The sequence below is a fragment of the Musca vetustissima genome, unplaced genomic scaffold, assembly GCF_032173495.1.
Source record: "Musca vetustissima isolate MV318-11 ecotype Yass unplaced genomic scaffold, APGP_CSIRO_Mvet_v1 utg39538, whole genome shotgun sequence".
In the NCBI taxonomy this organism is placed as follows: domain Eukaryota; kingdom Metazoa; phylum Arthropoda; class Insecta; order Diptera; family Muscidae; genus Musca; species Musca vetustissima.
This window is the reverse complement of record NW_026875875.1, coordinates 72,594-90,449: the sequence shown is the minus strand read 5'-3', so window position 1 is coordinate 90,449 and position 17,856 is coordinate 72,594. Positions and strand designations below refer to the sequence as shown.

The following is a 17,856-nucleotide window of genomic DNA, read 5'->3' as shown; positions in this document are numbered from 1 at the left end:
ATATATGGCAGCTGAAACGATTTTCACGAAACTTAGCACACGTCATTTTAGACTCAATTCAGTACGCTGAAATTCGTGCAAATCGAATGATTTTCAGGGACTTTGGTGCACCATTTACCTTAAATCGGACGAAAATATATATGGGAGCTATATCTAAATTTGGACCAACTTTCAGGAAACCATACATACATTACTCTTGACCTAATGCATTACGCTATGCCAAATTTCGTGTATATCGAAAGATATATAGGGACTTTGGTGCACCAATTACCTTAAATCGGACGAAAATATACATGGGAGCTATATCTAAATCTGAACCGATTTCTACAAAATTTAACACACATCATTATGGACTCAATTCAGTACGCTATGCCCAAGTTCGTGCAAATCGAATGATTTTCAGGGACTTTGGTGCACCATTTACCTAAAATCGGGCGAAACTATATATGGAAACTATATCTAAATCTGAACCGTTTTCACGAAACTCCGCAAACATCATTCTGCACTTAATTCAGTAGGCTATACAAAATTTCGTGTAAATCGAATGATATATAGGGACTTTGTTGCACCATTTACAATTAATCGGACGAAAATATATATAGAAGCTATATCTAAATCTGAACCGATTTTCACGAAACTCCGCAAACATCATTCTACACTTAATTCAGTAGGCTATACAAAATTTCGTGTAAATCGAATGATATATAGGGACTTTGTTGCACCATTTACAATTAATCGGACGAAAATATATATAGAAGCTATATCTAAATCTGAACCGATTTTTCCCAATTTCAATTGGGTTCTTCCTAGGGCCAAATGAATGACCTGAACCAAATTTCATAAAATTCGACCTGTACTTTGTTTACAATTTAACATCAACAGACGGATGGACAGACGGACGGAAGGACATGCATAAATCGACTCAGAAAGTGATTCTATGCATATTCTCAAAATGAACAAACATATGCACAAAGACATAATACCCTGTACCACAGTGTGGTGAAGGGCATAAAAATATTTAAAAAAAAATTTTAAAAAACTAATTTAAAAAAAAAATGTTCGCTTGGTTCTAATCATTTAAAAAAATCCACGCCTAGCTTTAGTTTTTAAAAATTGATTTTTAAAAAATCCGCGCCTCGTTTCAGGCTTTTAAAATTTAACTCTAAAAAATCCGCGCCTAGATATAGTCTTTGAAAATGTAATTTTAAAAAATCCGCGCCTAGTTTCAGTCTTTGAAAGTTTAAATTTAAATAATCCGCGCCTAGATATAGTCTTTGAAAATTTAATTTTAAAAAATCTACGCCTAGGGAAAGTATTAATTCTAAAAAAAAACCTCGCCTAGGTTTAGTCTTTGAAAAGTTAATTTTGAATTAAAAATATTTCAAAATGATCTCTACTTTAAAATTTTCCTCGAATCCTTGAAAATGCTTGTAATTCCACCGAACCTTTGTACATCCTTTTTTTCAAACTTTTAAGTCTATCCTAGGACAAAACGAAAACTTAAAAAAAATTAATTTATTTTCAATTAAAAATTAAATAAAAAAATCAAAATCCAAAATTTACCTTCATTTTCGAAATGAGTATTTTCGGCCATATTATGGGGATCGTGGATTTGTTGTGGTGATGGGTGTTGTGTTTGTTGTAATTGATGTTGATGCTGTAGTTGTTGTTGTTGGTGATGGTGGACAGATGCAGCAGGTTTATGGATAAAGCCACTCGCCGAATTTGTATACGATACTAAAAGAATATCAAATAATAATATTAAAAAAATCAAAATTTAATATTTTCAATTTTTTGGGGTTAGAGAAAAGAAGGAAAACAAAAATAAACAAGAACAAGACAGATATCAGCTGTACAAGGTGTTGGTGGTGGCAGTGGGCGGCGGCAGGTGTGAAGTAAACATAAAAGAATGTGTCGCGTGTGACATGGTGTGTTTCCTTAAGAGTGTGTGTGTGAGAGAGAGAGAGAGAGTGAGTGTTTTGGTGCATTTTTTGGTGTGTTAAATTTGTCAAGATTATTTATTTTTTTAGCCAATCAATCAATTACCAAGTTGTAGAAATAAAAACTAAAAGCACAATTTCAAAATTTTCTTTGAAATATAATTTAAAGTTATATGTAGATATATATTTTTTTATTTAAAAAAAGCTTTGGGTTAAAGAAACACACACAGATGTTGTTGATAAATATGTTTTGTAATATTTTTTGTTTGTTTTTTTTTTTTAATTTTGTAATAAATAAAGGACATATATTTGTAATTACTAAGAAAAAAGGTGGCTATTTGAAAGCAATAAATATCAATACAAAAATTAAAAAAAATTAAAAAAAAAATAAAAACAAATAAAAAAAAAATTTAAAAATTCAAATGGAATTAGATGAGTGATGATGGTGTTGAGTGAGTGAGTGAATGAGTGTGGGGTGGTGATGGTCAACAACAAAAACTATGCATTTAAATGTGTAGAGGGGGTAGAGAAGGGCGAGGCGGCAAAGATAAATCGTCTATGTAAATATATGAAATGAACTGAGTAAATGAATGAATGAATTGATGGAATGTGGGCAGTAGTAATGGCTAAGTTGGCTGGCTGGATGGTTGGTTGTGGCATTTAACAAAGTTATTAACTTATAAACAAAAAAAGCTGCGGCAACTGTTGCTGCTGCTGCTATTACTTGGCTTTTTATGGCTTAACTACATTTTTTTACAATTTTGCTAAAAGGTGGGGCAACAACAACGAATGCTTACGCTGGATAATGATTATGTATTTGCAATGAACGATATATGTATGTATGTAGAAGGGGGAAAGGGTGGTGGTGGTAGGTAAAGTGGTTGTCTATGGTTGATATATTTTTAGTTGGTTGGCGTCGTAATGAAACAACAATGATTTAAAAAGAATGTTTTGTAAAAAAAAAACAATTGAACTCAGCAATGTGATTTGAATATTAAATGTAAAAAATATTGAAAAATAAAACTCTGCGTATGCAAAAATGCAAAATTTTACAATCATTTTATTTACATTTCAACGATAAGATCGATCACTGTTTTAAAGTTCTAGTGAGGCAAAATCTTGTAATAGATATTTAATAAATATCTATTAATAGTAAATTGAAAACATATTTCTAAAAATAAATTTTTAATTTTCTTTGCCAAAAAAATTAATTTCAACTACACAACTACCACGGAACTCTAACTTTCTGCGGACGTTTTCATCGAGTCTGGGCAATATTTTGTGATATTTGCAACTTCTTGACCGATTAGAGATCAATAGCACCTCTTCCTTACACTGATGTATTATCCGAATATTCCCAATATTCAGTACATCCCTGCTAATTACTTGTCCAGATGCTATATTTTCGCCATAATTGCGGCCTCTGGAGCGACCAGAAAAACCGACAAAGATGGGTCTAGGACCAATATTACGCGGCGTTACAAACTCTTGGGGCTGCACAAAGCTGTAATACCCTGACAACATAGTTGTGTAGGATATAAAAATCCAAGCCTAGGTTCTAGGTCTTTTAAAATTTTAATTTTAAACCAGTAAGGAAAGTAGTAAAGTTGGACTGGCCGACTATATGATACCCTTCCCTTCACCACTTTGGGTATATTCAACAGATGCAATCCTAATAGACGTCGCCTGTTCGAAGGAACATTGACATGAAATTGAACGAACTTAAATATGCGATCTTTATCTAAAAGTAAACCGACAACACTCCCAACACATGCCATTCTGTCACCTATTCTAAATGCTATATCTATATCTGAACCGATTTCAAGGAAACATGTCACAGGTTGGGTTATATTAATTTCAGTACGTTGTGTCAATCGGCCTAGCTATGGGTGTTTAGTGCACCATTTACCTAAAATCGGACGAAACTATATATGGGAGCTATATCGAAATCTGAACCTATTTTCTCGAAACTTGACACACATCATGCTTGACTCAATTCAGTACCCTATGCAAAATTTCGTGCAAATCGAAAGATATGTAGGGACTTCGGCGCACCATTTACCTTAAATCGGATGAAAATATATATAGGAGCTACTACTAAATCTGACCCGATTTTAACCAAACATCGCAGACATCAGTCTGGACCTAATTCAGTACTCTGAGCAAAATTTTGTCCCAAACGGACAAATATTGGGAGTTTGGTGCATCATTCACATAAAATCGGCCGAAACTATATACGGGAGCTATATCTAAACCTGAACCGATTTTAACAAAACGTCGCAGGCATCAATCCTGACGTAATTCAGTACTGCGTGGAAAATTTTGTCTTAATCAGAAAAATATTGGGAGTTTGGTGCACCATTTACCTTAAATCGAACGAAAATATATATGTGAGCTATATCTAAATCTGAACCGATTTTCATGAAACTTAGCACGCATTATTCTAGACCTAATTCATTACGTTATGCCAAATTTCGTGCAAATCGAAAGATATATAATGACTTTGGTACACCATTTACCTTAAATCGGATGAAAATATATATGGGAGCTATATCTAAATCTGAACCGATTTTCACGAAACTTGGGACACATCACCCCAGGCTCAATTCAGTACGCTATGCAATATTTCGTGCAAATCGAAAGATATATAGGGGTTTAGCGCTCCATTTACCTTAAATCGGACGAAAATATATATGGGAGCTATATCTAAATCTGAACCGATTTCAACACAACTTTGCATATATCAATCTAGACCTAATTCAGTACTCTGTGCAAAATATTGTCTCAATCGGAAAAATATTGGAAGTTTGGTACACCATTTACATTAAATCGGAAGAAAATATATATGGGATCTATATCTAAATCTGAAGCGATTTTTCCCAATTTCAATAGGGTTCGTCCTTGGGCCAAATAGGTGACCTATGCCAAATTTCATCCTATTCGGTTCATAAATGCGACCTGTACTTTGTTTACAATTTAACATGGACAGACAGACAGGCGGACATGCGTAAATCGACTTAGAAAGTGATCCTATGCATATTATCAAAAGGAAACATGTGTCTATCTCGTTTCCTTTTGCCTGTTACAAACATATGCACAAAGACATAATACCCTGTACCGCAGTGTGGTGAAGGGGAGTATAAAAAACCTAAGCCTAGGTTTAGTCTCTGAAAATTTAATGTAAAAAAATTAAATTCGAAGAAAATGGCTTGAAAATTAAATTTTAAAAAATCATCATATCTTGACCTTTGGGCTCGTATATGAAATGAATTAAAATTGAATTGAAAAATCCACGCCTAAGGAAAGTACTTGAAAAAATATTTTTGAAAAAATCCACCTAAGCACTTTTTAAGAAATGCACGCTTAGGAAAGTATTTGAAAACAATTTTTTTTTGTAATTGACACTTAAAGAAGGTACTTAAAAATTTTTCTTTAAACAAAAATTAATCTTTAAAGACTTGTATTTCAGAAAATATATCAAAGTATTACAATTTAAGCATACGCAGATAAAAAAAAACTAATGATAAGAAATAATGTAAAAAATTGCATGCAAAAATAAAAGAGATGACTATGAGATAATAGAAAAAAATAATCCATTAAAATATTTGGTTCTTATATTGAGCGAACCGGCTTGGCTATTCAAAAATAAAAATATATTTTCAGCCAACTATAAAAAAGCTGTGTATGGCGCTTAATTGAAAAACAAACCAAAAACATAACAGAAAAATAAAGAAAAAAAAAACAATTAACAAAAATAACAATTTTTGCAACACAACTATATAAACAAAACAAATTATATACTCGTATATAAGAAAAAAACAACGATAAACAAAACAAAAATAAACACAAACACATTAAAAAAATAAAAACTTTTTCAAAGTTTTCTTGTATAAATTGTAAACAATTTTTTTCTGTTGTTAAAAAATTTCTTGTAAATATTGACCTTGAAATTGAGGTCGTGTTGATGGCGAGCTAGAAGGTTGATCTAATTCACTTCTTAGATCTGGTATTGGTATCACTGTTGGCATTGTTAAACCACGACGATGATATATTCCATGTTCATTGGCACCGGCATTTTGTTTGGCGATGAGTTCTGGGTGTATTTTTTTGTTTTTGTTTTTGGATTTTATTTTTTTAGATTTTTGTGTTTTCATATTTTTTCGATCATTTTTTTATTTTTGAAATAGCGAACAGAAACGGCAAGAGAAAGAAAGTAAAAAAGAAAAACATTTAAGGATTAATATAAAAAGAGTTGTTAAACAAATTTTGTTGTTTTTGTTGTATTTAATTTTAGTTTTTAATTTATGGACATTACCTATACAAAATGTATTTATGTTTGTATGTTTCATTTAGAAAACATGTTCAAAAATATGTATTTTGAAAATAAAATTCCAAACCAAGGGCAATGAGACAGTAAACAACACATCGTATACATACACATAAATATAAATAACCTAAGCACGTGATTGGAGGAACATGATCCCGGGGACATAAAAACACATAATTTGATCACACACAACAAAAAAATATGAATATGGGTGGGTTATAGGGTCATCAGAACACACGGGTGGCAAAAAGTAGTTAAGGCCAATTATTGTCAAAAAAATTTCTTGATGTTTTGTCTTTGAAAAATTAATTTTAAAAGAACCACGCCTAGGTTTGGCTTTTGAAAAATTATTTTTAAACCAGTTAGGAAAGTAGTAAAGTCGGACTGGGCCGACTATATGATACCCTTCACCACTATGGGTATATTTAACAGATGCATCCCAAGAGACGTGGCATTTTTGAAGGACCATTAACATGAAATTGGATGAATTTTGTACGTTGTGCAAAATTTTATGTCATGTTATGTCACAAACATGATGACGTCAATGCACCATTTAATTCTAATTGGACGATATGGAATCTATATATACACACATCTTCCAGTCTCAATTCACTACGCTATGCCAAATTTCGTGCAACTCGAGAAATATTTAGGGACTTTGGTGCACAATTTACATTAAATCGGACGAAAATATATATGGGAGCTATATCTAAATCTGAACCGATTTCCACGAAACTTAGCACACATCATTCTAGACCTAATTCATTACGCTATGCCAAATTTCGTGCAACTCGAATGATTTATAATGACTTTGGTGCACCATTTACCTTAAATAAGATGAACATATATATGAAAGCTATATCTAAATCTGAAGCGATTTCCACGAAACTTGGCACACATCATTCTAGGCTTAATTCAGTACGTTGTGCCAAATTTCGTGCAAATCGAATGATATATAGGGACTTTAGTGCACCTTTTAAATTACATCGGACGAAAATATATATGGGAGCTATATCTAAATCTGAACCGATTTTCACGAAACTTAGCACACATCATTCTACACTCAATTCAGCACGTTGTGCCAAATTTCGTGCAAATCGAAAGTTATATAGGGACTTTGTTGCACCATTTACATTAAATCGGACGAAAATATATATGGGAGCTATATCTAAATCTGAAGCGATTTTCTCGAAACCTGGCACACATCATTCTAGACCTAATTAAGTACGCTATGCCACATTCCGTGCAAATCGAAAGATGTATAGGGATTTTGGTGCGTCATTTACCTTAAATCGGACGAAAATATATATGGGAGCTATATTTAAATATGAACCGATTTCCACGAAATTTAACACACATCACTACAGACTCAATTCACTACCCTATGCCAAATTTTATGCAAATCGAATAATATATAGGGACTTTGTTGCACCATTTACATTAAATCGGACGAAAATATATATGGAAGCTATATCTAAATCTGAACCGATTTTTCCCAATTTCAATAGGGTTCGTCCTTGGGCCAAATAAATGAGCTCTGCCAAATTTCATCCAATTCGGATTATAAATGCGACCTGCACTTTGTTTACAATTTAACATCAACAGACGGTCAGACGAACGGACGGACGAACAGGGAGATAGACATGCATAAATCGACCCAGAAAGTGATTCTATGCATATTCTCAAAAGCAACCATGTGTCTATCTCGTTTCCTTTTGCCTGTTACAAGCATATGCACAAAGACATAATACCCTGTACCACAGTGTAAAAAATCCACACCTTAAAAAATATTTTAAAAAATCCCGCTTAAAAAAAATATTTTAAAAAGCCCCGCTTAAAAAAAATATTTTAAAAAATCCCGCTTAAAAAAATATTTAAAAAAATCCACGCCTTAAAAAAATATTTAAAAAAAAATTCACGCATTAAACAAATATTTTAAAAAATCCACGAATTAAAATATATTAAAAAAAAAAATACGCTTCAAAAAATATTTTAAAAAATTTACGCCTATTTTTAGAGCTTTAAAATATTTTTATTATTATGGAGCTAAAAACTTTTATTTAAAAAATTCGGAACCTTTTACCACCTGTTGCTTTTTACTTCATTAAAAAGAGTAGAAAGATCCCATGACTTCTTATATAAAATATGCAACTGTAATTAATGATAAGGAAATTTTCTAAGTAAAAAAATTCGTTTTAATATCCGGTAAGTAAAACATTTTTTTAAAGACTTCCGGAAATGCCTCAGCCATTCTACGAAAATTCTATTATCACTCCTGTTTATTGTTTGTTGGCCTTACTATCACTACCAAAACACACCAAGTGTTTGTTTGACTACAACAACAACAAAAAAAGAGAACAAAAACAATAAAGGACAAAAGAGACAAAACAAGAAAAAAGCAAGGTTATGGGGAGGACATTTCGTTACACAAGCCATCAAAAAAATGCATGGCATGATTTCTTTTGTTTTAACTATAAATTTAGCTCCTAACGTGAATACGTGATATTAATAAACAATTAAAGATTTCAAAAAAACGTCATCTCTAAATTTTGAATGAATAGACGGTTGAATTAATTCTTCTTCTTCTTAGAAATACCTGTTTGACAACCACAAAAGATGTTGTTTTTTAGACTTAGCTTAGGGGGTTAGTTTTGTTTTTGTATTTTTCTTTTGTCATCAAAAGAAATGTGTTGTTTGTTTTGGTTTGGTATGGTTGTACGTGTGTGTGTGTTTCTTTAGTTTTGCAATATACATTAGGCGAGGCTTAATAATAATTTAAAAAAATAAAGGACAAAAACAAATGATGATGGTAGTAGCCCACAACCAAATATAGGGGGAATACAATGCCACAATGGTTTTAAATTAATTCCTGCATTTATTTTATTTTTTGATTGGATAAAAGCTCCTCTAAAGGATTTTTTGTACAAAAACAAGGTGCTGGCTTTCTTTGAATTTATTTGATTTTTCGTTAGAGTATTTTGGTGGGTGTTGTTGTGGTTGTAAGGAAAACAAAAACACAAACTTATAAAACAAAAATTGTAGTGAACAACAACTGAATCCATAAAAAATGGTCAGAGAGACAAAACAAACCTTTTTCATTGTTACCATTTTCTTCTATATAACAAAATTTGTTTTTTCGTTTTTGTTTATGAAAGCAGAAAAAGAAAATAATAAATAAAAGATAGCAAAGAGACGTAAAACAATAACAGAAGAATGAAAAACCAAAAGTAAACCCACGAAAAAAAAAACAAAAAAAGAAAAACTAATTTATGATAATAAAAATTAAAAGTTAAACATACCAGCTGAATCCATGCCAGGATAACTAACACAATTGGCCGGATGGATTTCAAATAGATTGAAGAGGTCAGCCAATAAGATTAGTAAATTTAATTTCATTGAGCTAGAAGGAGGGAGAGAGAAAGAAAAATTACAAAATTAATTAATTGGTAATGAAAGAAATAAATTCGATTATGATACACCCTACACCAACTCTTTGGTTATATACAAGAAAGTTCTATATATCGAAGGATATATAGGGACTTTAGTGCACTATTTACCTAAAATCGGACGAACATATATATGTGAGCTATATCTAAATCTGAACTGACTTTCACGAAATTCAGCACACATCTTTCTAGACTTAATTCAGTACTACATGCCAAATTTCCTGCAAATCGAAAGATATATAGGGACTTTGCTGCACCATTTACTTTAAATCGGACGAATATAAATATGGGAGCCATATCTAAATCTGAACCGATTTTGACGAAAATTAGAAGACATCACTCTAGGCTCAATTCAGTACGTTATGCCAAATTTTATGCAAATCGAAAGATATATAGGGACTTTGCTGCACCATTTACATAAAATCGGACGAAAATATATATGGGAGCTATATCTAAATCTGAACCGATTTTCACGAAATTTAACACACATCTTTCTAGACTTTATTCAGTACGCTATGCCAAATTTCGTGCAAATCGAAAGATATATAGGGACTTTGCAGCACCATTTACACAAAATCGGAAGAAAATATATATGGGAGCTATATATAATTCTGGAACGATATTCACGAAACTCAGCACATATCATTCCAGACTCAATTCAGTACTCATTGCCAAATGTCGTCCAAATCGAAAGATATATAGGGACTTTGGTGCACCATTTACAAAAAATCGGACGAAAATATATATGGGAGCTATATTTAAATCTGAACCGATTTTTCCAAATTTCAATAGGGTTCGTCCTTGGGCCAAATAAATTAGTTGTGTCAAATTTCATCCAATTCGAATCAAAAATGCGACCTGTACTTTGTTTACAATTTAACATGGACAGACGGACGTACATGCATAAATCGACTGAAAAAGTGATTCTATGCATATTCTCAAAAGGAACAATGGGTCCATCTATATTCCTTTTGTCTTTTACAAACACATGCACAATGACATAATACCCAGTACCACAGTGTGGTGAATAGTATAAAAAATTCACGCCTTGGTTTAGTCTTTGAAAAATTAATTTTAAAAAATTCACGCCTTGGTTTAGTCTTTTAAAAATTAATTTTAAAAAATTCACGCCTTGGTTTAGTCTTTGAAAAATTAATTTTAAAAAATTCACGCCTTGGTTTAGTCTTTAAAAATTAATTTTAAAAAATCCACGCCTCGGTTTATTATTTAAAAATTAATTTTAAAAAATCCACGCCTCGGTTTAGTCTTTTAAAAATTAATTTTATAAAATCCACGCTTCGGTTTAGTCTTTTAAAAATTAATTTTAAAAAATCCACGCCTCGTTTTAATCTTTGAAAAATTAATTTTAAAAAATCCACGCCTCGATTTAGTCTTTTAAAAATTAATTTTAAAAAATCCACGCCTCGGTTTAGTCTTTAAAAAATTAATTTTAAAAAATCCACGCCTCGGTTTAGTCCTTGAAAAATTAATTTTAAAATATCCACGCCTCGGTTTAGTCTTTGAAAAATTAATTTTAAAAAATCCACGCCTCGTTTTAGTCTTTGAAAAATTAATTTTAAAAAATCCACGCCTCGGTTTAGTCTTTGAAAAATTAATTTTAAAAAATCCACGCCTCGGTTTAGTCTTTAAAAAATTAATTTTAAAAAATCCACGCCTCGGTTTAGTCCTTGAAAAATTAATTTTAAAAAATCCACGCCTCGGTTTTTCTTAAAAAAAATATTTTTAAAAAATCGACGCCTCGGTTTTTCTTTAAAAAAGTATTTTTAAAAAATCCACGCCTCGGTTTTTTCTTTAAAAAAGTATTTTTGAAAAATCCACGCCTCGGTTTTTCTTTAAAAAAGTATTTTTAAAAAATCCACGCCTAGATTTAGTCTTTGAAAACTGATTTTTAAAAAAATCCAAACCTAGGTTTAATCTTCTTTCCTTCTGCCTGTGTATGGTGGTGTAGGGTATACATAAACAAATAAATTAAAAATAAAATAAATAACTTTTAATATTTACCCCCTCATATAGGTAACATCTTCGGGTAGCATATGGAACACATTGTATGGCAGATATTTCTGTGAAAAATTGCTTACTAACAGGACATTGTGTATGGAATCTTCGACGGCTGGCAAATAATTGATACGCACTTCTGTCCACGACAAAACTTTGGGACAATAATACGATATCAACAGGGCCAAACAAATGCCATCGCACAAGTCTTGAAAATCCCTAACGGGTGGTATATCCAGAGATTGCAAACGTTTGGTCTGGAAGATAGATATAAACAAATTAAAATTAATAATAAATACAAATAAAATTATCTCAAAAATAAATTCCCAACTTACACTATCCTCATCCAAGGATGTTTGCACATCCCTTTCGATGCGTTTCTTAAGGGCGGCACAGGTATGCGACACCCATGAGAGTATGGTTTGTTCAACATTACCTACGGGCAGTTGAGGATTAACATTACCCGATATACGTTTAATGGCATTATTGACACGTTCATTGGATGTTATTTCCTTGGCATATAACATCATTAATGATTCGATGACTGCTATATGGGCCACCTGTTGAAAAAAGAAGAAAAACAAAATATTATTGTTAGTTTGTTGTTGTTATTATTTTTTTGTTTAATACGATAAACGTGTGATAAGGGGCAAAATATTTTAATGAGACCTACTTTGTTGTTGTATTTTCTCAGTATTGTATAAATATTTGTCTTCTAAGTTATAAAGTAAATTCGCTTTTTATCAAATGATAACCGTGAGTCATTATATAAAATAAATATTTATATACCCACTGTAGATCTGGGGTTTATTGTTGTATCTAATTTTGTTGTTGTCATATTAAAAAAAAAATTGTGTGTGGCTAATTAGTTGAAAGATATCTTTTTTATGAATGTGAAGGCAATGCAAAATTTGGTGTAATTCAGAAAAACTTAGGGGCTAAAATCAAACCAAAAGCCTTGGTAGTATGCCTATAAAATATAGGATGTCTGTTTATGTCCTTCATAAAATTGAGAACATCGATGTAGGTCGATATAGACTTTTTGCAAATCAAGATAATTATGGAAGTTTTTGAAAATATGAATATAAAACCTGGGATGTCTTTTAAAAATCAGGGCGAGCATATTGATCCCTGCAAATAAATTGAGGACCATTATGCAAGTGTCTACATTATATAGGGACCTACATACATAACCCCATATATTTTAGATCGAAATTTTTGAAAATGCATTTCATGGCATCGAATGAAAAATAGGCAAACTTCCATAGGAATGATCATTAAGTGAGGTTTTTAGACCTCAGCAACGTATTGACTTTTATATAAATCATTCTCCTGGAAAATCTCTCATCCCCAGTGACTACAAAATATAGGGACCTACATAAATACACCCCATATACTTCAGATCGAAATTTTTGAATATGCATTGCATGGGATCGAATGAAAAATATGCGAACTTCCATAAAAGAGGCCCAATACTGGATTATTAAATGATGTTTTTAATACTCCTGGAAACCCCTCATCCCTTGTGAATATGTTCCTCCTATTTCCTTATTATTCTACATCACATTTAAAAACTATAACATAAAACCTCCTTTCTTCCTGCAAATACAAACATAAATATATGGGAGTTTTTTTACATGCATTAATCGTATACTTACAATTCTCAGTGGGTTTGTTTGTATTAACACGGTCTCCGTCAATGGCATATCCTTTGTCTCATTAACGGGCACACCTTTGCGTGCCAATGTCTGTAATATTGACCAATGATTAAGGCTTTGGTAATTTGGATCTGAATATAAATTCGATAATGTTTGACAATAGAGTGTGGCATTTGCTAGATCAACAACAATTTTTGGTTTTAATCGTTCTTGATTTTCATGATCGCGATAAAATGGTTCTTTTAAATTATCCGGTACACGATTGTTGTAGGCTTTGGATAGTAACCATTTTACAGAGGCACGATAGCGGGCCTGCAAAAAAAGAGAGAAAGAAAAAAAGGTAAATATAAAATAGAATAATAATTAGTTAATAGCAAAATTATGTGGATAATGATGGATGAAGAAGCTTCTGCTGTTTTACTACTTCTGCTAATAGTGGTGATGTCTATTTTTAAATCTTTAAAAACAAAGTAGCTGGAAAATAGAATAATTATCTTAAGGTAATGGAATGTTGTTGGCAAAAATCAAAAACACCAACATCCACATGAATGAATGCAATGCAATTTGGCTATAATTATTCCAGATGCAATCAACACGACTGGGCCAGAGCATGAAAGAAGACATTTGGTGGCACATAAAACACAATATTTTATTTTTAGGTTTTGTGTTGAAAACACAACCAAATAAAAAAAATTAAAAAAAGACAACTCACAAAAAGTCATTTCATCGACAACGACGACCACCTATCCTATTTATAGGGCAGCACACGCACCCAGCTAGCCAGTCAAGTCAGCCAACCGCCAACCAGCCAGCCATAAAGTAACATTTCATTTTAGCTGGCCATTTATTCTAACGCAGAATTATGTCAGCATTTTGCGTTTTGTTGCTATTCCCCATCATCATCGTCATGTTTTTTTGGCAAAACGAAAAAAATGTGTTATGTTTCGTTTGTGTTTTTTGTTTTATTTTGTGGTATTTGTTTGTTAATAAACTACAAATTTTGTGGGGGCTTGGTTAAGACCAGTAGGTATTTGCTGTGTGCTGCATTAAAGTTTTTTTTTTATTTTAAATGTAGAATTATGGAGTGTGGTTACAGGTTGAACCTGTTTTAATGGCAAGTGGCAAGTATATGGGCGGCAGCAGCAGCTGTTAAACCACACTCTGTAATGATTTTGACGTACTATCTCTATAATGTGATTGAGAGCCAGAGAGAGAGAGAGAGGTCAAGTGAGAGAGAACTAACTACATTGAACAGACATAACAAAAGTGAAATTACCAATAATAAAATAAATGACAATATTTTTAGTAGTAGTAGTTGTTGTTGTTTAATATAAAAATGTAAAGGGAAGTTCTTCCCCCCTCACCTTATTCCATTTCCTTTAAAAATTAATAGATATTTTATTAATATTATTTTGATGTGGGATTATGCCGTAAGACAAAGTCAAAGAGAGTCAAATGCAGTTGGCCCATCTGACAGCCAAATGCAGTTGACATATGAGGGGGATTATTGAAAGAGAGTAATCAACAATTAGACAGGTGGAGATGTCATTAACTAAGAAAGTGGCGCAATTGTGCCGTACAGAGTAAAATTAAATTAAATAGTGATACTTTTGTTGGGAGAAGATCTTACGCTTAAAAATTAAATATTTTTTTAATGTTTGCTTGTGTTGTAGACATATTTAATTGTGTTCAAAGACAGATTTAATTTGTATACTAAATGTATTTATCATATGAGAGCCATGATGGGGGAGATGTCATTAACTAAGACAACTGTTAATTGTTGAGAATGAACATGAAGGAGATGTTGTCAAAGAGTAGTTAGACAGACGCAGAGGGATATTGACAGAGAGCAATCTGCTATTAGACAGGCGGAGATGTCATTAACTAAGAAAGTGGCGCAACTGTGCCGTACGGAGTAAAATTAAATTAAATAGTGATATTTTGTGTGTAGAGAAAATCGTACACATAAAAAATAAATATATTTGTAATACATATGAGAGCCATGATGATTGGGGCTATTGACAGAGAGCAATTAAAAAACAAGGTGAGATATCATTAACTAAGACAGCAGTTAACTCATGAAAATTAACATGAAGGAGATGTTGTCAAAGAGTAATTAGACAGGCGGAGATGTCATTCACTAAGAAAAGAATGTAACAGAGGTGTAGAACAAAATCAAACAGAGTTATCACATAAAGATTAGAACCAATAATGACGGAGAGCAAGTAGACAGGTGAATATGTCATTAAGTAACAAATTAATACAGTTGAGCAGAAAAGAATGACCTATGAGAGCCATGGTATTTGGTGTTAAGCAGGCAGAGATGACAAAATGTGGAACATTAGGGGTGTAATGCTAAATTAAGTAGATGTCAGTGCAGTTAATTCTTGTGTGCATTTTTATTATTTTTTTTATGCGTGCTTGTGCCGCAAGACAAAATTAAAGAGAGATTTCATTTAAATGATAAATGCATTTGACACATGAGAGCCATGATGATTGGGGATATTGACAGAGAGCAATTAAACAAGGGGGAGATGTCATTAACTAACACAAATGTGCCGTAAGGCGTGAAGCAAAATCAAACAAGATTTTATGCAGTTAACCTTAGTGATAATGGGAGATAATGACAGAGAGCCAGCAATTAGACAGACGGAGAGTAGATGTCATTTGACCAATATAATTGAGCCGTTAAGCAAAATCAAACAGGCTTTTTATATGAATATTATGCAGTTAACTCCTGAGAGTAATTGTAATGGAGGATATTGGCAGATAGCAAAGAATTAAATATACGGAGTTGTCTTTAACTAAAAAGCTAATACAAAATCAAACTAGATTTTATGCAGTTAACCTTAGTGATAATGGGGGATATTGACAGAGAGCCAGGAATTAGACATACGGAGAGTATATGTCATTTACTATGAAACCAATTTAAGTGTCAAATGCAACTGGCACACGGTACGGAGATTTTGCCAGACAGCAGTTAGACAAACGGAGATGCCAACAAAATAACAAAACGTAAACAAAATCAAAAAAGAATGTTTAATGTGAAGATTATGCAGTTAACTCCTGGAGAGCCAGCCCCATTGTGATGATAATGACAGAGAGAAAAAGACGGACAAAAATGTGTCCATTAACTAATATTTTTATATTATATTTTTCTTCTTCTTGGATAAATTACTCTCCCTCTCTCTTGTCTCTTCACTTACTCTCCTCTTTCGATCTACTTGATTGCAAAAATATGAGCAATGATTGATATGCTTTGCAGTAGCAGCTGTTTGTGACGGACGGTTTGGGGAAAGACCATTTGAAATGAAATTTAGCGGGTTGGGCAATTGCCCATTATTTTGTCTTCGTTTTTTTCTTTTCGCATAATTCGTTGGAAAGACAAATATTTATTGTATTTATCGTTATTTTGTGGTATCTTCGTCACCGCTGTCTATATGCCGATGCCGTTTTGCTGCTGGCTGTCACATTTATTCTAATAACACACTCCACTGCTACGCCAACAACAACAACGACAACGAAAAAAATGCGGCACACACGAACAAAAAAAAAGTTGACACTACTCATTTGGCAATAGATGTAGGCGAATGACACCATATAGCCAGAAACAATAACAAAAACAACAATAAAGTAAGGCACACAAAATACACCAACAACAATCTTCAAGACAGACTTGTCCATTAACATTGAAATATATATTTTTTTCTTAAAGAAATTAAAAGTATTAAAAAATTCCAAAAAAAAATACAAAAATAACAAGAAAGGAAAAAACCGATGAGGGAGTAATGTGATTGAGATCATGATTTAATTTGCAAAGAGTCACAGAGAGAGACAGACAGAGAAGAGAGGGTGTAACAATAATCAAACACAATAACATCAAATGTCTTCCGCTGCTGCTGGCATTTGCAATTTTTGTTTTTTTTTCGATAAACTAAAATCTTTTTTTGGAAAAAAAGATATCACATTGAAGCAACAACATATTTCTGGCTGAATGAATTTTGTTAAAGGCATACCTGACGAATTTCTTGAGTCTCATCCATTGTGCTGTTTGTGGTGCGGCCGCAATAATGTTGATGATGACGACGACGATGATGATGTTAATGTTGATTTTGTGTAATAATTTTTTTGTTTGGTTGAGTTTCACACAAAATTGCTTATTTTTCTTTCAATACAAAATTGTTGTTGTTGTTTTTTACTTCTCCCGTGTGCTGGGGCAGCAAAATCAGCCCCCAATGATTTTTGACTAGAAGCAGCAACAATAAATGTGCAGCGACTGGCAGAAGCAGGCAGCGGCAGGCAGCAGAGCCTTCTGGTGTATGAAGTCAGAGAAGGAGGAGTGAGTGTGTAATGAACAAAAAAGAGTGTCTTTTGTGTGTTTGCTTCCTCTGGCACTTCTCCACCACACAGCACAGCACTTCCTCTTGTGACCAGTGCTCGCTACAAATGCTCCTTCCGACAAACGAATA

General features: G+C 32.5%; 1 protein-coding gene across 1 annotated transcript in view; it reads right to left on the bottom strand.

Moving 5' to 3' along the window:
* LOC133338398 (patronin) overlaps positions 1–17,432 on the bottom strand; it is a 38,042-nt gene extending 20,610 nt beyond the window's left edge. The window contains 7 exon segments of the mRNA XM_061546572.1: positions 1,564–1,737; positions 5,884–6,033; positions 9,567–9,667; positions 11,736–11,986; positions 12,065–12,289; positions 13,388–13,699; positions 17,404–17,432. Of these exon segments, the coding sequence (XP_061402556.1) occupies positions 1,564–1,737; positions 5,884–6,033; positions 9,567–9,667; positions 11,736–11,986; positions 12,065–12,289; positions 13,388–13,699; positions 17,404–17,430 (1,240 nt within the window). The 5' untranslated portion in view covers positions 17,431–17,432.
* Between the last annotated feature and the right edge of the window lie 424 nt (positions 17,433–17,856).